This window comes from Ranitomeya variabilis, chromosome 3, assembly GCF_051348905.1.
Source record: "Ranitomeya variabilis isolate aRanVar5 chromosome 3, aRanVar5.hap1, whole genome shotgun sequence".
Lineage (NCBI taxonomy): Eukaryota > Metazoa > Chordata > Amphibia > Anura > Dendrobatidae > Ranitomeya > Ranitomeya variabilis.
The window spans coordinates 340,852,156-340,875,446 of NC_135234.1; the positions used below are offsets into that span (position 1 = coordinate 340,852,156).

General features: G+C 42.5%; 2 protein-coding genes across 7 annotated transcripts in view; one reads left to right on the forward strand and one right to left on the reverse strand.

Moving 5' to 3' along the window:
- LOC143815984 (MAP7 domain-containing protein 1-like) overlaps nucleotides 1–23,291 on the forward strand; it is a 132,264-nt gene that overhangs the window by 18,130 nt on the left and 90,843 nt on the right. The window lies entirely within an intron of this gene.
- LOC143815981 (uncharacterized) lies at nucleotides 17,510–22,527 on the reverse strand. The gene is made up of 5 exons (XM_077295835.1): nucleotides 20,932–22,527; nucleotides 20,777–20,851; nucleotides 20,261–20,456; nucleotides 19,945–20,107; nucleotides 17,510–19,188 (listed from the first exon to the last, which is right to left on the reverse strand). The coding sequence occupies exons 1-5, from the start codon at nucleotides 21,124–21,126 to the stop codon at nucleotides 18,174–18,176; spliced, it is 1,644 nt and encodes a 547-aa protein (XP_077151950.1). The 5' UTR covers nucleotides 21,127–22,527; the 3' UTR covers nucleotides 17,510–18,173.

Genomic DNA, 23,291 nt, shown 5'->3' on the forward strand with positions numbered 1-23,291 from the left:
ACCAGAGCTTCTAATCTAAAGAGACATTTACAGCGCTTTCATCCAGTAGTACTGAAAGCAGTGGATGAGAGACTGCATCCAAACCAATGAACCAGTGCCCAGCTCTTTCAGCCAAACAAAGGAGCAGAGAACTTTGCAGCCATCAGTTGCAAGATATTTTGTCAGTGACAAAGTTACTGTGACAATGACAGTAGATACATTTAAAAAACTGATCATAGAGCTTGTTGTAAAGGATAGTGTGCCTATTTCATTATTTTCACGACCAGCTTTTATGTGTCTGAATGGGGAAATGGCCCGCAAGCTTGGTGTTTCTCTGGAGAGAGAGAGAGTATTAGAAAATTAGTAATCGAAGAAGCTTTTAAACAAAAGGAAGAACTTAAAAAACTCTCAAGGGATGCTTTCTGTTTCTTAAAATGGATGCCTGCACACGTCACAGAGTGAACTATTTTGCCATCAATGTCCGATTTGTTTGTGACAAAAATGAAATAGTTACCAAGACATTGGCAGTAAAAGACACCAAAGCTCATCACACCAGTGAGTTTCTCCAGGTCTTGGTGGAAAAAGTTCTGAAAGACTATGAACTTAAAAAAGAGCAAGTTCTTTCTGTCGTAACTGACAATGCTTCAAATATGATAAGTACAATTAAGCTAATGAATGGGAGTAATGATGGTGACCAGCAGCTAGAAGAACATTCTGGGTCCACAGACACAGAAATGTTTGAAATAGAGGAACACCGTATTGTAACTGAGGAGCAAACTGAAGTTGCTTCAGATGAACAGCAACATGATAGTTTAGATGATCTTGTTGAAACTGTGTCAACACGTTCTTTCATTCATCACATGCGCTGTGTTGTGCATACGCTACAGCTGGCTATAAGAGACGGTCTGCAAGAAGGACATGCTGCTGCACTGATTGGCAAGGTGAGAAAATTGGCTACTGTTGCCAGAACCCCTAAAGTTGACTCAATGTTGTAGAGACGTGCTGGAAAAGGGGCAATTATTGATCAAGCCACACGATGGGGCAGTACTTACTTAATGATTCAGCGCTTGGTTGAACTGAAACCTTTCTTGTAGACATGGCTAACCCTCAACCGACGCTAAATGAAAGTCAGTGGAATCAGGTGACTGAGCTGGAAAAATCGCTAGAGCACCCATTTACAGTGACTAAAAAATTATAAGCAGAGGACTTAACTCCAGGTATTTTCTTAAAGGAGTGGAAGAACCTGATGTTTCACCTGTCCCAAAGAGGAGGGTTAATTGCAAGTGGCATTGCTACATCAATGAAACGGAAAGAGGAGCTACTATTACAAAATAACATTCTTTTGGCAGCTGTTTATGTAGACCCAATGCATCGGATTCTTCTAGATGATCAACAGCTAACTAAAGGAAAAGAAGCTCTGTTTGAAATAGTAAGGATGAAAGGGTTGCAGAACAGTCAGGAGGAACAAGAAGAATTTGGTCGTCCTGCCACATCTTCACCCTCATCAACTGATGAAGAATTTAATTTCGAAAAATATTTGGATCACAAGGACCGTGCAAAGCGTTCCCGCATAGAAGAAGAGTCATCCCCACCAAAGAACACAGCCAGTACATTTCAGCAGAATTTTTCATGTGCGCTAAAAGAAATTGAGAAATTTGACCGTTCGTCAAAAATAACAGTGCAACAAGCGATTCCTCTGTATCCTGACATTGTCAGAGATGTTACCCGAGTGGTTACTGCTTTGCCACCAACCCAAGTTAGTGTAGAGAGGTTGTTCTCTGCTCTCAAAACAATTAGATCAGATTTGAGGGCATCCATGAAGGAGGATCTGACAGAGGCAATACTTTTTCTGAAGACAAATTTATAGATTTCTTATTAACTGCATAACAGTGTTTATTGCATATTTACTTACAAGAGTTTAGAAAAGTTTATAAAAGTTATGTGCTATATTCTAATTGTATTCTAATAAATATAGTTTTTGCTCTAGGTGGTCTGATTACTTATATGATGGTGAGAAACTGAATAAGCACGATGTTAATATTTTACAACAGTAAATTTATTGTTACGAATTGGCCATTTATGAAGGAGTCGGAGCCTGATAAAATCCAGGAGTCGGAGTCGCAACTGTGGCTTACCGACTCCACAGCCCTGCATTCCATTATAGAAATCCGCAGGGGTAAAAACGCATCAAATCCGCAGCTGCGTTTTCTGCCAAGAGATGCAGAATCCGCACCAAAAATTCCTAAACCTTATCCGCAACGTGTGCACATACTTTGTACCCTTGAATGTTTCTTTTCTTGTGATGCACGTAGCAGAGCTTAGCATATCTGTTATGTTACAGCCTGGTTGGGCGAGCAGTAAGGATGTAGTGAGTGTGTTTTATTAGGCAGGGTCGTTAGGTACATCGGTTTCTCATGAATTACCGTAGATAGATTTACAATTGATTATACAGTACAGACCAAAAGTTTGGACACGCCTTCTCATTTAAAGATTTTTCTGTATTTTCATGACTATGAAAATTGTATATACTTAGCAAAAAAGTGTGAAACAACTGAAATTATGTCTTATATTCTAGGTTCTTCAAAGTAGCCACCTTTTGCTTTGATGACTGCTTTGCACACTCAATTTTGAATAAATCCCCAACAGTGTCACCAGCAAAGCACCCCCACACCATCACACCTCCTCCTCCACGCTTCACGGCAGGAACCAGGCATGTAGAGTCCATCCGTTCACCTTTTCTGCGTCGCACAAAGACAAGGTGGTTGGAACCAAAAATCTCAAATTTGGACTCATCAGACCAAAGCACAGATTTCCACTGGTCTAATGTCCATTCCTTGTGTTCTTTAGCCCAAACAAGTCTCTTCTGCTTGTTGCCTGTCCTTAGCAGTAGTTTAATAGCAGCTATTTTACCATGAAGGCCTGCTGCACAAAGTCTCCTCTTAACAGTTGTTGTAGAGATGTGTCTGCTGCTAGAACTCTGTGTCGCATTGACCTGGTCTCTAATCTGAGCTGCTGTTAACCTGCGATTTCTGATTCTGGTGACTCGGATAAACTTATCCTCAGAAGCAGAGGTGACTCTTGGTCTTCCTTTCCTGGGGCGGTCCTCAGGTAAGCCAATTTCTTTGTAGCACTTGACGGTTTTTGTCTCTGCACTTGGGGACACTTTCAAAGTTTTCCCAATTTTTCGGACTGACTGACCTTCATTTCTTAAAGTAATGATGGCCACTTGTTTTTCTTTACTTAGCTGCTTTTTCCTTGCCATAATACAAATTCTAACAGTCTATTCAGTAGGACTATCAGCTGTGTATCCACCAAACTTCTGCTCAACACAACTGATGGTCCCAACCCCATTTATAAGCAAAGAAATCTCACTCATTAAACCTGACAGGGCACACCTGTGAAGTGAAAACCATTCCCGGTGACTACCTCTTGAAGCTCATCAAGAGAATGCCAAGAGTGTACAAAGCAGTCATCAAAGCAAAAGGTGGCTACTTTGAAGAACCTAGAATATAAGACATATTTTCCATTGTTTCACACTTTTTTGTTAAGTATATAATTCCACATATGTTAATTCATAGTTTTGATGCCTTCAGTGTAAATGTACAATTTTCATAGTCATGAAAATACAGAAAAATCTTTAAATGAGAAGGTGTGTCCAAACTTTTGGTCTGTACTGTAGATGATAGATCATCAAATTGGGTATCCTTAAAACGAAAACAAAAATACTGCTAAAAAAATACTGAGTTGTGGGTTAGCGGAACATTATTTTCACTATAACTTTCTATTCTATAAGAGTTCAATGATTCTAACATAAAATACAAAATTAATCTGCCCTAAAACATTATGGAAAAGTGAATCCTTTTTATTTTTTTTATTTTCTGAAAACCAGTAAAGCTAGGGCTGCTGTTCTTCCTGTACTGTATTTAGCAGGCTGCCGGAAGAAAATTCCCATCGCCCTGCTTAGGAATCTGACAATGTAGCGATCCCAAAAATAGCGTATTGTAATCCATAAAAGTGTGTAATTAGCTCCCTAAATCAATGTAATCATGTTAACGGCCAAGAAATGACTTGCTCATTTTGATGCAAATTGCCATGTCTTCGGGGCCTGTGACTGACGGAGCTTTTGTTCTTCGCACAGAAGCAATATCTGAGAAGTGGCCATAGGAGAGAAGTGAGCCTTTGGCTCTGAACTATCCCTGAATACACAGTGACATCAGATAGCAGGAAACAGGAACTCGCCCCCTCCCAAATCTTAACTCATTCTATGTACATTGTAACCACTAACTACAGCTTCTAGGTAAATCCTGGAAAGGAACCATGTGGTAGAACATTAGTCTGGAAAGGATACACAGCCACATTTCTCAAACAAGCATGTGTGAATATGCCCTATTATCAAAGGAGTTTTCTGGTTAACCCCCACCCTCCCCTCTCTGCTGCAGTTTGGTTTAACCCCTTAATGACTTCCAATACCTCTTTTAACTGACCTGAGATATAAGAGAATAGCCTCCCCATACAGGTGACAATCCTGCAGCTGTCGGCTGTCCACTATAGCTGACAACTTGCTGCATCAGCCACGATCAGTGTTGTCACCGTCCATATCTGTTTAACCCCTTAGATGCTGCTGTCAATAGTGACTACATCATATGAATGGTTAATAGAGTGTAGGGGCTTCTTTATCCCCGTCCGCACCCTGAGATCATGATTGTGTGGTCCTGATGTTTGCCATGGCAATTCGTGACCAAGTAGCGGCCTTAGAGTCTGCCGGCTGTTGTAACCTGTTCAGAAGTCAGCGACATTCAGGTGGACCACTATGTACACCACTGAAGCACACAAAGCACTGTCTTGTTTAGTTATTTGTGCTTTTGCTAACTGCTGAAGTTCAAGTATTTCCTATGCTGACTAAGTAGCCCATGACTGATGCTGCTTTGTCATGTGTCCTGATCGGAAACCATTATGTGCACCAAATATGCAAAATAGTGACGGTGTCAGACTGAAGTACTGTGGAGCTGCCATAGGAATTGTAATAATGCATGCTGTCCTCTTCTGGGAAAGGGACCAATTCACACATTGGGGACTTGTTACTGAATGCGCCATCGTGTGCAGCGTCAGTGAGCTGAATCTTGACCAATCCCATTCACTGGCAGCATGAAGAGTCCCCAGCAGATCGTAGGTATGCTGAAGATTCTCTAATGTGAAATTTGCCCAAAAGCACGCAGATTTCATGGTGGCTTTTGGTAGTGTCATTTTTATGCAATTTGTGAACTTAACCTTGTAGCTCTTCACATAATGTTAAACTAGGACCCCATAAATGTATTTCCGCTGGTGTAAATGGTGCGTATTTCTGTTTCTCTTTGTGTGCGGAAGGCTGTATGAATGCATGGTGTAGATTGACATGTCTCCCCCTACGGTCCCTAGAGTTACCCGCGACACTTAAAACCTGAACATCAGCGTGCTTAGGCATTTCAGAGCTTTATTATGTAGCGGAAAGGGAAGCTAGCCTGAAAATGTCCACCCAGATTCTCTGAAGAAAGAAATCTGCAATGTATTACAGTACTATAAGGGGATGAGATGTTGAATGTTATTTAGCTGCTGTATGAGAAAAATCTATTTAGAGTCCAGATCACACTTGAAGTGGCTGAATTCCACGGCCAAATCCTGATAAAGCGGTGGATTGTTTGGCAGATTTGTTGGAATTGTGCAGCAGCTTTGTTTCAAAATCAATGGCGGATTTTCTGTTCCTCAGCGCTATACAGAGATCCAATGCAAGAAGGTATATCCTGCAACCTGCACAATGCTTCTTTTAATAATATAATGGTTCCCTATGGTGGATGAATGTCTAGTCATCCATACTGACGGTGGCCACTGTCCGGCTCGTACCTCCTGGACTTTGTCCATAGATTAATGTGTGAATTCTGCTGCAAATTTGCATTAAAACGTCAACTTCTCAATGAAAACCCTCAAATTGCCGTCATGCAGATTCTCAGTCCACACCACGTGTCAATCTCTAGATACCATTAGGTCTTTTTCTCCAATGTTATTTGCTTTATGGATACTATTTTACACTGCATATTTTTTTTTTTGCAGATAATCTAGATTTTAAAATGTACTTTAATTTGTATTTTATCAGATGCTTGCAGAAAATAATTCTTGCTGATTTTTCTGTATGAGAGCACCTAACCTTCTTGCTGCTGTCTGCATCAGTGCTCTTCTGTATATTACGTAGGTGTAAGCTGGTGACATGTTACCACTCGCACACATTGCGCTGCTGGTTGTCAGTGTGTGTACAGTTATTGGGTCGGGCACTGTGTTTAGGAATTCTGCAGAGATGTTGGAGGATATTTTGGGAAAGCTGTGCTCAGCTCCTGTTTTGCTCTTTCCGGAAACCCTGCTTTGCCCGGCAGTGTCCCAGCCTTGGTCAGTTTACTCTGTCGCCTGGTTCATTTCCCACAATGTATCCCTTTTCCGCCTCAGTGCCTGAGATCCTGCCTCTCCTGTAATCTCCCTGACACTGGTGCTGGTACAGACAATGATGTTCTTGTTGGAAGGTCAATAAGCAATTTTCAGTCACTAGTAAATGATTTTCATTGCCAGGAGCATCTACACAACCCTGTTAAAATAGTTGCTCTACAGTCTTGATGGCCAGATGCTTGGGACATTCAGCCCAACATGTATGCACATGATGACAATAATATGCATGTCAAGTACTACAGTGAAGTTATTACATATTGTAGAATATACAATACCTGTACACAGTGGGAGACGCTTTGTGATGTCCTTAATGGCGGGGGATCAGCAAGGGAACTGCAGGTCTCCGAACAACACAACCTCCTGTGACGACGTCTCAACCCACACGACCGCTTTTTTTTAAGGACTTGAGGATTATGCTGCAGATCCTTTGTAAAGTCAGAAGGATTTTGACTTCCCTGTTAAACTCAATGGGATATCTCTGCATCAAACTTGTAACCAATACACAACATAAATTGACATGCTGTGGGACTGAAGTGAATCCATCATCAGATTTTTGCCACCTAATCTGAGAGCAGCATAATGTAGAGACAGAATCCTGATTCCAGCGATGTGTCACTTACTGGGCTGCTTGCTATCGTTTTGATACAATCAGAGTTTTATCAGCAGGAATTTATCATTAGAGGTCTAGTAAAACTGCTGCAATGTAGTCCTCTATATTCATGAGCGTGGTATAACCCCACCCCCACCTCTGATTGGCTAGTTTCTGTCTATGCACAGCATACACAGTAAGCTTCTAATCAGTGCTATGGCCTTGGTTATACAGTGCTCAGCATCCAGAGAAATGCTTGATCTGCAGCTGATAAAACAGGGATTTTATCAAAAATACAGCATGCAGATCAGGTAGTAATACCTCATCGGATCAGGGACCCTGCCCCTACATAATTCTGCTCTAAGGCTACTGTCACACAGTACCATTTTCATCGCTACGACGGTACGATTCGTGACGTTCTAGCGATATCGTTACGATATCGCAGTGTCTGACACGCAGCAGCGATCAGGGACCCTGCTGAGAATCGTACGTCGTAGCAGATCGTTTGGAACTTTCTTTTGTCGCTTGATCACCCGCTGACATCGCTGGATCGTTGTGTGTGACAGCGATCCAGCGATGTGTTCGCTTGTAACCAGGGTAAACATCGGGTAACTAAGCGCAGGGCCGCGCTTAGTAACCCGATGTTTACCGTGGTTACCAGCGTAAACGTAAAAAAAACAAACAGTACATACTCACATTCCGGTGTCTGTCCTCCGGCGTCTCAGCTTCTCTGCACTGTGAGCGCTGGCCAGCCAGAAAGCGAGCACAACGTCTGACGTCACCGCTGTGCTTTCCGGCTATGGCGCTTACACAGTGCAGAGAAGCAGAACGCCGGGGGACAGACACCGGAATGTAAGTATGTACTGTTTGTTTTTTTTACGTTTACGCTGGTAACCACGGTAAACATCGGGTTACTAAGCGCGGCCCTGCGCTTAGTTACCCGATGTTTACCCTGGTTACCGGGGACTTCGGCATCGCTCCAGCGCCGTGATTGCAACGTGTGACCGCAGTCTACGACGCTGGAGCGATAATCATACGATCGCTGCGACGTCACGGATCGTGCCGTCGTAGCGATTAAAATGGTACTGTGTGACAGTACCCTAAGATGCTGTAGCAAAATCCTGTGGGCTGTTTCCCTTTACAATCAGAAGTGCTTGTGAGTGTTCCTGCAGATATTTTTACAAAACGCATGGGTTGGGCTGTGTGCACACATTGGGTTTTTGCTCTTTTTTTTTTCAGTGCAGATTTCTCACAAAAACTGAAGGATTTCTTTGATGCCAGCAAAGTGAGTGAGAATCCTGAAGTCTCCTGCACACGCTGCTTATTTTCCTGCACACGCTGCTTATTTGAGACTTCGGTGCAGATTTCAATCTGCCACATGTCAATTGTTTTAATTTTGCTGCAGATTTCACCCTTACTAATGAGTCGGAAAAACCTGCACCAAAAACACAAACCCAAACAATGTGCATTTTTGCTGCTGCGTTTTTCCTGCCATGAGGTGAAGAAATCTCTGCAAGAAATACTTAATATGTGCAATTATTGTGCATATACTCGGAGTATGTGCACGTGTTGAGTATTTGGATGCTGAACTTTTCTAGTAAGTTTTTCTAGCAATAAATGCTATAGAGCGAGACAGACACATGTAGACAGACATGGACAAAACCACCGATGTTGGGTCCTCCCCATTCCCAGGCTAACAGCGAAGTTACTGCTCATCAGTCGCCGGTCACACTGCGTGGCCCAGCGGCTGTGATGAGCGGTAACATTAATGACGTCACCATTCTGCAGAGGCGCGTGGTCCCGCAGCACAGTGTGAGGCGGCAGAGGCTGCTGCTAAAGCCTATGGAGATGCAAAACCAGGCCGCATAGCACACAGGACTCCACGGACATCGCAGGAAGCTCTGGGTTACGTCGGACCTGAGCGGGAACTTTTCTAATTGGTGAACGAGGGACGGTGTCTTGTTTTTCTTGTTTGTTTTTCAGGTGTCCATTAGTGGACTACGTCGGATTCACTGGGCTATGTCAGACCTGCATGGGAACCTCCTTTTTTTTTTTTTTTTTTTTTTTTTTATAAAATGGTGAACCAGGGAAAGTGTCAGGGAGTGTTTATATCAATAATATATATTTTTTGCGTGTTGTTTCTTTTTACATACTGGGACAGTAATGGGGGTGTCCCACTGGACTTCTCTTGTTTTTGATTGTTGCACGCCCTGACACAGTGTTTCCTGTGCTCCGAACACCTAAGAATGTCCATTACCCTGAGCTGGACTTTTTTTCTACAATATAAAACCACCACATTGGTTGTAAATATAAGATGGATAGGTATACACACAGAATATAATTAACATTTAAATATTGGATGGTAGTGTGATGCATAGAGTAAATGGATAAACATGTGTATATATAAAAACAAAAGAAAGTAAACGGTGTGTGCAAATAATGCTCCAAGGTGTGACAGTATGGGAGTCTCACAAAGCGACAACTAAGGTAAACAAATGAGCAGACCAAGGTGCGAAAACAACTGCACACAACCCCATTCTATTACCTGAGAACAATGCAGGAGAATAGTTGTCCTATGATTGTACCCCAGGGATGCTCTTGGGGGTATTTGACTCTATAGTATTCACTGCTGCCCAATAACGCATGCAGAAAACGCAAGTAAGAATGCTTGAAAAAAGCAGCAAATATGCAGCAAATCATTTTTAGACATGTGATTTTATAGCGTTATTTACTGAATTGAAGTCAATGAGTGAAAAAACGCTGAAAGAATGGACATGCTACAGATTATTATTATTATTATTTTATTTTTTTAACCAAAAAAACAGGAGCACAAAAAAGAACCTATCACAAACTCATAATAAAGATCAAGCAGACAACTGAATATAATGAAAAAAGGAACCACTTGAAAAAGAATATACGGTATATAAAAATCTAAATAAATAAATCCAAAAACAATAGTATTCAAAATATAAATTATTTTATTAAGGACGCCAATCCAATCTCACACAAAAACATGATTAAAAAACATATAGAACAAATCTAAAAACCAAAGGGAGCAGAGCACCACCCATAGTCTGGATATTTCATAACAATAGCATATGGTATTATACAAATTCAACTGCCATAAATAGGGAAACATATATTATATATACTTAATTCCATAAATATTAATAAATATATAAAGTGCTTACAAGTATATAACTAAGTCCAGGTAGTATAGTATAACGTGTACAATTAATAAGGTATATATAACTCCAAAATATACTCATAAGGTGCACATGATTAAATCTCGCACTCGGAGTAACACCACGTGGGAAATGAATCCTGGTTAGTATATGGAGGTTTTATCATGTGTTAGTCACTCTCCTATTAGGGATTATTTTATGTGATTTAATCATGTGCACCTTATGAGTATATTTTGGAGTTATATATACCTTATTAATTGTACACGTTATACTATACTACCTGGACTTAGTTATATACTTGTAAGCACTTTATTTATTTATTAATATTTATGGAATTAAGTATATATAATATATGTTTCCCTATTTATGGCAGTTGAATTTGTATAATACCGTATGCTATTGTTCTGAAATATCCAGACTATGGGTGGTGCTCTGCTCCCTTTGGTTTTTAGATTTGTTGTATATGTTTTTTAATCATGTTTTTGTGTCCGATTGGATTGGCGTCCTTAATAAAATAATTTATATTTTGAATATTATTCTTTTTGGATTTATTTATTTAGATTTTTATATATATTCTTTTCCAAGTGGTTCTTTTTTTCATGCTACAGATTATTGTCTGCACCAAATCTGCAAGTCGCAAATAAGCAGCCTGTGCATGACACTTCAGGATTCTCATTTACTTTTCAGGCATGAGGATTTGCTTAAGGCTTTGGGGATAAATCCATACAGAAATAAACAATCCAAAAATGCAGCATGTGCACATGGCACAAAATCGCAGCTACTTTTCCACCCATAAATCCATGCAGAAAAATCTTCTGGCAGTGCTCTGTTAATAATTAAAGTGTTCATTCTGAAAATTAAGTGTACGCTAATTATTTAATTAGTGATCTTTAGGTGATCATTAAAAGCACAAAGTATGGTAATATAATTTCTTTTATGATCCACCAAGCCTGCACATTCGGATGCCAGTACCGTATTTATTTTGATTCCATGGATGCTCGCTATAAGCTTTTGAGAATATGGTGCAGATGAGTAGTGAGCCCTAAAATGTTTTAAGGTAGTAAAGACATAGTTTGAAAAAGTGCTGGATTTTTAAGTTTCTCATGGGTGGAAGAAAAAAATCCTAACTGAGAGTTTGTTCTTATTTTTCCTTGGAAAACATGACGGCTTAGCATTTATATGCAGAACATGTTTAACTTAACCTCTTCCTAAACCCTGAGCACATCTACATATTGGTATTGTACCCAGAGTAGGGTAAATGGTGGAATAGGGGAGTATATAAAGGGCTGTGGGAATAATCGGTTCTTTAAACTGGTTGTCATGACACAAGAGGAAAAGACGGGGTATGATCTCAGCCATGAGAAATTCTCAGTGGGACAAGACCGTCTGTGTCAGGAGAGGGCTAGTGTGCTCTTCGAAAGGCTGGCTATTTCATGTATTGGTAGAAATACAACAAAGCCCATCTACATTTTTTTTTCTACTTTAATGTGTTATTGTTAATAGTAGGGAATATTCTATATAATTTAGAGGTCTTGATTATATGGGGGATAAGAGGTAAATACATCATCCCCTCCCACTCATCACTCCCCTCAGGATAGTTCACACAAGGGTTTAATTACAAGTCTGTAATGTCTGGCTTAGAATATTAGAACCTGTGCATGATATTATTTGGCAATGCATAATATTTTACTCTTTAAGGAAATGATTTAATGATTGTTTTTGTGAATTTTGCTACCTATTCTATTAACGTAATTTGGCCTTAAGGCTACGTTCACACTAGCGTTTGTTTTGTGCTCCATTTTCCTTCATGGGAACAGAAAAATAGAACTCCTGCAAAAAAATACACCCTGTACTATGAGGCTATGTTCCCACCATGAGCTTTTGGTGTTTCTGACGCTATGTGTTTTTGTTGCTTCAACGTCTTACAGTTCCAGCGAAGTGGATGACATTTTTCTAGGATTGCGGCGTAAACTGAACCGTGGTTCTTCAAATCCACAGCATGTCAGTTTCTCATGTCCGTTTTCTGTGCAGAATTTCCCCAAAAAATGCAGCGCAAAAACACATGTTGAAGGAACCTAATTTAAACAATAGGTGTGGAAATGGTGCAGATATTCGACAGCGTAAAAAATGCACCAAAATCTCATTGTGGGAACAGAACCTGACTGATACAAATGACGCTGGATGGGCCCTGTCAAGGACATAATGACGGAACCCACCGTAGCTTGCCAGTGGCCCCAACACAAGTGTGGACCCAGCCTTGCCTGCAAGTTGTTTTATTTTCAGAGCCCAGTCTTCTTTCACTTCATTTTTTTTTTTTTAAATTGAACCACACCAAACCCACAATATATATTGCTTGAGGGTCCACAACACTTACCTGGATCATGTCATATATTGCACTAAACACATATGCCTGGAAATGGAGAGTAAATCTCCACTGCTGGTATGGAAGAGGGAGAAGGTAACATCCACATCTTGTTCTGTATCTCTCTCTCATATATAGCATCGTGATTACTCGCTAATCCCGCCCCCTGCATAGTAGTTCCGCCCCCACACATCACCACACATAATCCCGCCCCCCACCACATCACCACACATAATCCCGCCCCCCACCACATTACCACACATAATCCCGCCCCCCCACCACATCACCACACACAATCCCGCCCCCACCACATCACCACACACAATCCCGCCCCCCCACCCCATCACCACACACAATCCCGCCCCCACCACATCACCACACATAATCCCGCCCCCCCACCACATCACCACACACAATCCCGCCCCCCACCACATCACCACACACAATCCCGCCCCCACCACATCACCACACACAATCCCGCCCCCCCACCCCATCACCACACATAATCCCGCCCCCCACCACATCACCACACACAATCCCGCCCCCACCCCATCACCACACTATTGTTATTAACTTCATTTTAAGTTAATTTACCACCTGCATAAGCGCTATGGAATGTTGTCATTATTTACTTTAGTTTAATCACCAGCAGCGTTAATTAGATAGCAATGAGCGTGCCGAGCGTTAGCTGGCTGGAAACATCTAGTTTTAATATATGGAGATAAAAAAGCTTTTTAAATGTGGTATTTTATATCTGCTTCTGCTATTTGCGCTACATCAATAATAAATGTGCCGAAAGCTGTGCGACCATTTGTTCTGTACCTGGGGCACATGAGCCACGTTACATTTGCAGGCCTCTTACATGACTACCACGCTATGTCCAGGATGTGGTGAGACTCTTCACATTGGACACTGACGTGGTATTCTGGCCTTTCTGCTGGTTGGATCAAAAGAACACAATTCCCCATGTGCATGGGGGAGAAAGGTATACAAAAGAGATAAAATTGGAAACAACTTTATTGAAAATATTACAAATAACCATAAAAGGAAACAAAATTACCGAACAAGGGAAATCTCAATAAAACAAAGCAGACACTGGGCAATATTGATCTACTGGACACAGTTGGATTACATCAATGTTTGCAAAAGTTAGTGTATCCCATATAAAAGCTGGCAAGTGGAATGTATAATATAGTAATTGACTATAGATGTACTAACAAAGGTCATACAATACTATGGTAGAAAGTACACTACAATGTGCAAACGAAAGAGCAATCTATTGAAAACCTTTTGTAAAAAAACATAACATAAATGAACTCCCAGTAAGTTATATGGGTCAAATGTGTATGTGTTATAACCGATAAAGCATTGCATAAATTAAAATAACTGTCAATAGATTGCAATTGTTGCCAAAATATATATGCATGTAGGACTTACAGTATATGCCATGCCAAACATGCGAAAAAAAGGGGGTAAGTAATAAAGTGCAAATAGTGCTATAAGCCTATGGTTCTATGAAAACCCAGAATAGGCACAATACGCCACCCTTAAGGGTGGCGTATTGTGCCTATATTTGCACTTTATTACTTACCCCCTTTTTTTCGCATGTTTGGCATGTATCCCTTTAGCATATAAGTCCTACATGCATATATATTTTGGCAACAATTGCAATCTATTGACAGTTATTTTAATTTATGCAATGCTTTATCGGTTATAACACATACACATTTGACCCATATAACTTACTGGGAGTTCATTTATGTTATGTTTTTTTACAAAAGGTTTTCAATACATTGCTCTTTCGTTTGCACATTGTAGTGTACTTTCTACCATAGTATTCTATGACCTTTGTTAGTACATCTATTACATCTATAGTCAATTACTATATTATACATTGCACTTGCCAGCTTTTATATGGGATACACTAACTTTTGCAAACATTGATGTAATCCAACTGTGTCCAGTAGATCAATATTGCCCAGTGTCTGCTTTGTTTTATTGAGATTTCCCTTGTTCGGTAATTTTGTGGCCTTTTATGGTTATTTGTAATATTTTCAATAAAGTTGTTTCCAATTTTATCTCTTTTGTATACCTTTCTCCCCCATGCACATGGGGAATTGTGTTCTATAATATTGTTTAAAGGTTATCATGATATTTTGGATTTTTGTGATATATATGGATCTTCTTTTTGTAGTAATGGGCACAGGATGAGAATATTAGAATCAAAAGGCTGCTCCCCAAGCTGCTGTTAGGTTGTATTCACATGAAACAGGATTTTTCCGTATGGCAGCACATCTAAGGCTACGTTCACATTTGCGGTGTGCGCCGCAGCGTCGCCGCCGCAACGCACAACGCAGACAAAAACGCAACACAACGCATGCACAACGCTGCGTTTTGCGCCGCATGCGTTCAACGCATGCGGCGCAAAACGCAGCGTTTTTTGTAAACGCAGTTGCGTTTCCAACAAAAAACGCAGCGTTTTGCGCCGCATGCGTTTTTTGTGCAGTGAGTCATTCTTCATCCCACCCACCAAAAAAAGTGTCTACACAATAGATAAGGGCCACCAATGGCTAGAAGAGGGTTGGTGTTTATGTAATTGTGTATATATACCATGGCAGACATGAATTCCTCCCATTTGCTGGTATTCATGATGGAGCGTCCCTTGGACAGTGTTATCATGGATATGGAGATGGATTTAGCCTTGGCTCATGCCTATGCTGTCGCCTGTGCTCATCAAAGAGAAAGAGAAAAACGGAGATGGATTCATCGCAGATTTTGGATACACCCTATCTTGGAAGTCCGGGAGAGCCGTGGAGCATACCATAGCTTGTTTGGCGAACTGAATGAGAACCTGGAGAAGTATTTCGAGTACACCAGGATGTCTCAGGAGAGCTTCCGGTATCTTCTGCGTCGGGTGGAAGGAGCCATCAGCAGGCAGGATACTCAGCTCCGGAGAGCTATATCCGCAGAGGAGCGGCTGCTGGTGACTCTACGGTACGTAGCTGTTTGAATGACTTGAGATATGTTCGGCTACGTTCACATCTTCCCTTTTTTTTTTTTTTTTTTTCTTAATTTTTGTTGGGGGTGGTATGGTCAATGTACTTTTAGGCTGTGTTTCTACGGTCAGTAAGCTTGTTTGACGCTGCAGCGTCAAACAAGCAGCGTCCAGATGTTCCAGCATAGTGGAGGGGATTTTATGAAATCCCGTCTCCACTATGCGTGGAAACCCGCACGCGGAGGCCCTGCGACTCCGGACATGCTGCGCGTCTTTTCAGAACACAGCATGTCCGTACACCTTGCGGGGACGCAGCGTCCCCGCAAGGTATATCACAGGGCCCTACGGCGAGGGGTGCGATGATCCCGGATGTGTACTGTACACATCCGGCACCATTGCGTCCCAGGAAGGGGGCGGGGCTTATCGCCGACCGGCTTCGCCGCTGCAACGATAGCGCCGCGTCTCCGGACAGTGGAGACATACCCTTATAAATTGCAATGTACTAATGTAATTTCTTTATCTTCTTGGCAGTTTCCTGGCTACCGGAGAGACCTTGCGATCCCTTCAATTTCAGTTCCGGATTGGAGTCTCCACTCTCTCGGGAATTATTGCTGAGACCTGCCGCGCTTTGTGGGATAACCTCCGGGAAGAATTTTTACCCGTCCCTACAAGCGATATCTGGTTGGCCAACGCCGAGAAATTTGAGGAAGTGTGTTCGTTTCCAAACTGTATTGGCGCGGTGGATGGCAAGCACATTCGTATTACCAAGCCAGGGAAAAGTGGATCCCTTTTCTATAACTACAAAAAATATTTTTCCACTGTGCTGATGGCAATTGCCGGTGCGGACTGCCGTTTTCTGGCAGTCGACATTGGTGCTTTTGGCCGGTCAAATGACTCGCGCACATTCAAAGAGTCTGATATGGGCCAAAAATTATATGGCAACAATTTCAATTTCCCCCAGCCACGACCTCTTCCCCACACCGAAGGCCCTGCGATGCCATTTGTTGTGGTTGGGGATGAGGCATTCCAAATGTCTGCCAACCTATTGAAACCCTACTCAAGTCGGGGCTTGGACCACACGAAAAGGGTGTTCAATTACAGACTGTCCAGGGCCAGAAGGACTGTGGAGTGCGCCTTTGGCATCCTTGTCTCTAAATGGCGGATATTAGGATCCGCCATTAATCTGAAAACTGAGACAGTGGATGAGGTGGTGAAGGCGTGTGTGGTTCTCCACAATTTTATTCTGGCCAAAGAGAGACTGAACGTTGATCTGGATGAAACCATAGCCAACCCATTGCCCAATTTCCATGATCATCCTCTGAGGTCAAGCGTGGAAATTGCGCAGATGAGGGACCGTTTTGCGGCCTATTTTGTGTCAGATGTTGGCCGTCTGTCATGGCAAGATTCAATGGTGTAATAAACTGTTGGACTGTATTCTGGTGTGACTATGCTAAAAATAGTTCACCAATGTAAATGTGCCTTATCTAAAAAACTTGTAAACCTTTGTTTTTAAAATGTTGTGTTTTAATAAAAAAAATTTCTTACGTTTTCTACCATGCTTCCAAGACAAAATTTATACCATACCATATTTATTTGTTTGTCAGATCGCCGTGTATCGTTGTGTTTGACAGCAAAATCAACGATACCAGCGATGTTTTACACTGGTAACCAGGGTAAACAACGGGTTACCAAGCGCATGGTCGCGCTTATGTTTACCGTGGTTACCAGTGTTAATTGTAAACTAAAAAATAAAAATAAATATACTCATCTTCGCGTCCCCTGGCGTCCACTTCCTGCACTGAGTGAGCGCCGGCCGTAAAGTGAATGCACAGCACAGCGTTGCTGTGAGGGACGTCACTCAGTCAGTGCAGGGAAGCTGACGCCGGGGGATGCGATTGTGAATATTTTTTTTTTTTTTTCATTTTACACTGGTAACCAGGGTAAACATCGGAAGTGCGCCCTGCGCTTAGCAACCCGATGTTTAACATGGTTACCCGGGGACCTCGGCATCGTTGGTCGCTGGAGAGCGGTCACACAGACAGCTCTCCAGCTCCCAAATAGCGATGCTGCAGTGAATTGCATCGTTGTCTGTTTTGCTGCAGCATTGTTAAGTGTGAAGGTACCTTTACAGTATGTGTCCACGTTCAGGATTGCATCCTGAATTGCTCAGGTTTTTTCATCAATATTTGTAAGCCAAAACCAGGAGTGGAACAATTAGGAAAAGTAGAATAGAAACATATGCTCCACTGCTGTATTTATTACCCACGCCTGGTTTTGGCTACAAATATTGAATTAAAATCCGGACCAAATTCGGATGCAATCCTGAGCGTGGACACATACCCTTTTTCTTTGAAAACAACTCATACACTTTAGTGTTTGGAAACACCTCATACAGCAATGAACGACACCCAAAGAAACGGTCAAATTAAAAAATCCAAAAATACTGTCTGACATTGCATATATGAGGCGTTTGAAGCACAAATAAACGGCGCACGGAGTGAATTACCGAGCATTGTACTTGAAAAGAAGACCAAATATTGTATACAAAAAAATAAATTTTTATTGGGGGGAAACAGAAAAAAAGGGAAAAGCAAATTAGGGGGTATCAACATCCGAGGGGGGATCAACATCCGCTACCAGCGGTGACCGGTAGCTTCGAGTTCTGGACCTGAGAGTGGGAGTGGTAGAGGAGGAGGAGCCGCCATACTGAAGGAGGCTTGAGGGCAGGTCCAAACCCCCCGCAGGGTACACTGGGGAGACCGCCTCGTCAGTGGAGGAGGGAGGAGGCAACACAAGCCGCCTTCTTTTTTGGCTTGGTTGGCCCTGGCTGCTCCTGCTGTGGCTAGAGCCACGACGAGATGGTGTGTGTCCTGGAGCAGCCAGAACCTGTGCCTCTGGGTGTGTGTCTGTGTGCCTCCTCTTATGTTTTCTTTTTTTTTTTTCCCTGCCTTCGGCGGCATCTCCCCCAGAAGCACTCCTACGGGAGGATGAGGGCCTGGCAGGAGCAGGAGTGGGCCGCACACTGGTATGGTGGCTGTGGTGGCGTCGCCCGGCACTTGGACCAGGGTGGGGTGGCTGGAGTGACTCTGCAGCAGTAGTCGGAGTCACGCTAGCCAGCGACGGCACTACGGGCAGTGTCGCTGACTGCGCGACCCGAGACTGCTGCAGAGCCCTCACGTAAGAATTGTGGCAGTCCTGCATCACCGAAATCTGGAGTTCCGGCGTAAGGTTTTCCACCATGCCCTTAGCAATTGTGCTTAAAAAATGTTTTGCCGGATTTGTGAGCTCGGCTTCCAGGATTTCAAGGCGCCGTCCCATACTGGACATTTCATCTCTCAACGCCTTGAAACCGTTCTGGAACACCGTGCCCAAGTGCAAAAATTCAGGCATGACTGACCTGTCCGAGGCCCGCTGGCGCTGTCGGGAATTCCCGAACGAAGGTGCGCCAGAGGCCTCGGGCAGGGGAAAACCTGACGTACCGGCAGCCGGTTCTCCAGATGATGGTGGTGCAGGCCTGCTGTCGCTGTGGGATGGCTGTGACGGCTCAGATGGCGATCCATGAAGTTCCGCTTCACAGGGGGGAGCTCGCTGGAGGGTGCTGCTGTGTGTCCTGTGAAAAGATAATGTAAAAATTAGTCTTCAATTAATAAACTATCACATACGCCAACTCCTGTAAAAAAATGTTCATTACATGACACAACAAAACATTACAATCCCCTGTCTCTCACTCTGTGTGGCCTATAATAAATTGCTGATTGTTATCGCCAGCTGACCATTAGGGCTCACGATAACAATCATGGACATACCGACGGCAGAAAATGACTGTACATTCCCTCTGCCAAAGGCAATGCATACCCCTGTCATATTTTGAAAAAATTTTGGTGTGAAATAATAATTTCAAGATGCCGTCTATGTCTCAAAAATAATAGAAAATTTAAGGTCTATAAAAAAAAAATTTAAAAAAAAAAACAAAAAAAAACTTTGCTGATCTGATCGCAGGAATGTCCATGACGTTAGGATCTTGTGATCGAGACGTCATCATTATTCCTGCGATCAGAACTACACTGACTCAGAACGTAACCTGTCATGGACTACAAGGACTCTCGCTTAACCTAAAAAAAATACCGTGGATGGCCAATATGCTACGCTGACTACATTGATGGCCAAGACACTATGTGCCTGGGAAATGTACTATGTGGATACGTGGCTAGAACGTGTACTATGTGGCTGCGATATAGTGGCCTGCAAACATACTATGTGTGTGGATGCACAATGTACGTGGCTGGGCAATGTACTATGTGGCTGTGCAATATATGTGTCTGGGCAATGTCCAATGTGCAATATGGTATGTGGACAAAATACTTACTGTCGGCGGCCAAGGATTGGTCTTAGGAACTGTAATTGTCGGTTGTATTTATATGGAACCGACTTGGCCGCAGCAGCACCACTCCTCGATTGCTCCTCCTCAGCACGCAGCCCCTTATTGAAACGGTCCTTCATGGATCGCCATCTGGTCCTCAACTTTGTCACTGTGAATGCAAAGAAAAAAAAAGGTTACATATGTAGCATTTTAAAATGATAAAACAACCGTGTGTGATGCAAAGTTTAGGCGTTGATAGCATCACACACGGTTGTGTTTATCCTGGCAAGATGGGTCATAGCAGCGTATCAGCAATACTCACTAAAGGTGCCTTTGTCCTTGGCGGAGGCACTGTCAAAGCCATCCCACAGCGACTTTGCCACCTCTGCCCACAAACGCCTAGAAACCACCTGGTCCATGTGCCGGGGGTCACGGCTGTCCCACAACGGGCCACGCTCCTGGATGCTGGAGATCAGGAGCTCCACATCGATACTCTCCCTGTGGTCCCGTTGTGAAACCTAGAAAAAATAGAAAACAAAAAGGTTACAAATAGGCAAATATAAACAACCATCATCAGCACCTGGCATGATTTGTACCTTTGCCCTATCCTTTGCCATTTTATGTATGTATATTGATGGTTTCTAAACCTGTATTTTTGAATGTTTTTGTGCAGGGAGTTCAACTGTATGTTACCTTCCCCCAAATACTTGCTGCCCTGAAAAGCTATATGTAATTAAGCTTAGTAAACAGCCCTAGTGAAACCAGGTTGCTCCTAATGTTCCTCCCAGCAGGATGCCACAAAAAAAAAAAAGATAAAAAAAAAAAAACAAATACTCACTTGCCGGCCTGACGACCCATCTTGGCACCGATCTCCCTGCTCCCGCTGTGTGCCTTCCCCCTCACTTGAAGAAGCCTGTAAAAAAATGTATACAAAAATTAGTGACAATGCTACAAATGGCAGCGAATAGTAAGCAACTGGACATAATTACTCACCGCACTCCCCCTCGCCGATTGCCTATGTTCAGACTCTGACTCACTCGTCATTCTTGCAAGTTTGCTCTGCAATGAAAAAATGAGCAAAAAATCACATTCAAAGCAATGCCACATACAATAAAACATTAAAACAACCACAATTGACTGTTGACTGATAGGACAATGCAAACTCAAAAAGCGACACCACAACGCCATACATTACAAGAGAAGACAATAGAAGAAACAATACAAGAATAGACCCAAACAAAATTAAGCAAAAATAGACACCTATGTCCAAATTTAAAAAAAAAAAAAATAAAAAAATAAAGAGGAAAAAAAAAGGCACAATGAAATAGCAAACTGCACGCCATACTTTACAATAGCAACAAGACATGATCCAAAACAACACCATCTGGTGACATCTACCACAGAAATACATCTGAAAAAGGCGATAAATACCATTATAGATAATAAGCAATAAACATTACAGGACAATATACAGCAACCAAAAGAAAAACCATAGTCAAATAGAAAAGAGAACACAAGAAATTTTTAAAAAAGGGCCCAAACTAAAAAAAAAAAAAAAATAAATACTACACACTTGGCTATGGAAACATTCAAGACAGGAGATATATATATGGAAGCCATACAGAAAACGAATGGCATATAGCAGCACGGAACAATACAATACAAATGAAACATCATAAATGTAGCCCCCCACCAGCAAGAAAAGACACTCAAGGAAAGAAAAAAAAATGCCAACAGCATAATAAAACCCAGCAAGACATGAGCCTAGAAAACGCCATACGGTTACCCCAACAATAGAAGCCAGAAAAAGACATGCACCACAAATTTTACAATAAAAAATCTTACAAAAAAAAGGCATTGAACATCCGCATGACACAAGAACAACCAAAATATAAATCCAAAACCAATCCAAACCCAGCAAGGCCGCACACAAGAAACGCCAGCATATATCAGAAACACATTAAAAAAAATGTTATTATTCAATAACAACCTACAGTGCCATAACCGTACAATATCACAGAGCAAACATTGCACAAATTAAATCAAAAAAAAAAATAAAACACAGAAAAAAAATTATGCAAAGAGAAATATATACTTACAGGTTTGGAAAGCAGGTTGCTCCTCTCAGTGTCTTGTGTGGATAGCCTGGTGAAAGACAATGGCAAACCCCCACCCCTTTTTTTATATATATAGTGCTTTTTTTAAGTGTCTAGACAAAGTCTAGACAATGTTTTGCATTTTTGTAAGAAAAACGCATGCGTCGTACAACGCATCACGACGCAAGTACTTGCGTCGTCTGCGTTGTCAATGCAAGTCAATGGGAAAAAAGGCGCATCGACGACGCAAACACGACGCAAACACGACGCATGCGTTTTTTAAAAAGTCTGCGCCGCCCAAAAAATGCAACATGTTGCGTTTGCCGCGCCCTGGCAGGTGCGCCCTAACGCCGCATGCGGCGTACGACGCACCACAACGCATGACAACGCATGTACATGCGGCGCCATGCGGCCCCAATGTTAAAGATAGGGCCGCACGACGCATGCGGTGCGTTGCGGCGGCGACGCTGCGGCGCACACCGCAAATGTGAACGTAGCCTAATGGTGCATTCCGACAACCCTTTCTGGTTCCTGCGTTGTCTGTGTGGAGACTGGATCACACACGGTCCCAACGTTTCCCTGTGTAATAGTGAAGTCTAGTCTGACTTATGGATTTTATTACCATACAGCTACGGTCCCTGCACAGGCGCGCACACAGCCAGGCACCTTCACCGTTTGTGGATGTGACAGGTCTGATAAAGTCAGTGGATCATGTGAGCCATAATGGGGTTGTTTCTACATCATGTGCTTGGATATTAGTACGCCCCGTTCAGATGATTGTATAGTCACAAACATTTGTGCTACAAATCTGTCGCGGCACACACTATATTCATTCGTCTTGCAGGGTTGGACTGGACCACCAAAGAACCGGAGAATCCTCCAGTGGGCCCTGGCTTCTGCTTCAGAAGAGTTCATAGTGCAAACCTTGCTATGGGGCTCTTCAGTGGAGGAGAAATGTGGGCCCTCAGAATCAAAGCCTCTGGTGGGCCCAATTTTCTCCAGTCTGGCACTGTGCAGGCCCCTATCATTTTTGAGTCCTGGGAAGCTGACTTTGCTGGGAAAGTTGCCATTGGACGATCACTTGAATGGGAGATAAACTGCAGAAATTGGCAGCAGCCAGTATACAATGTAGAGTCGTCGCTGCCGAAGCAGATCGGTGGGGATCCCGGGAGGCGTAAACCTACCAATCCCATACTGAGGATCTATGCCGGTTAGGTCATTAGTATGTAACTCCCGAACAAGCGCGGTAATTCCCAA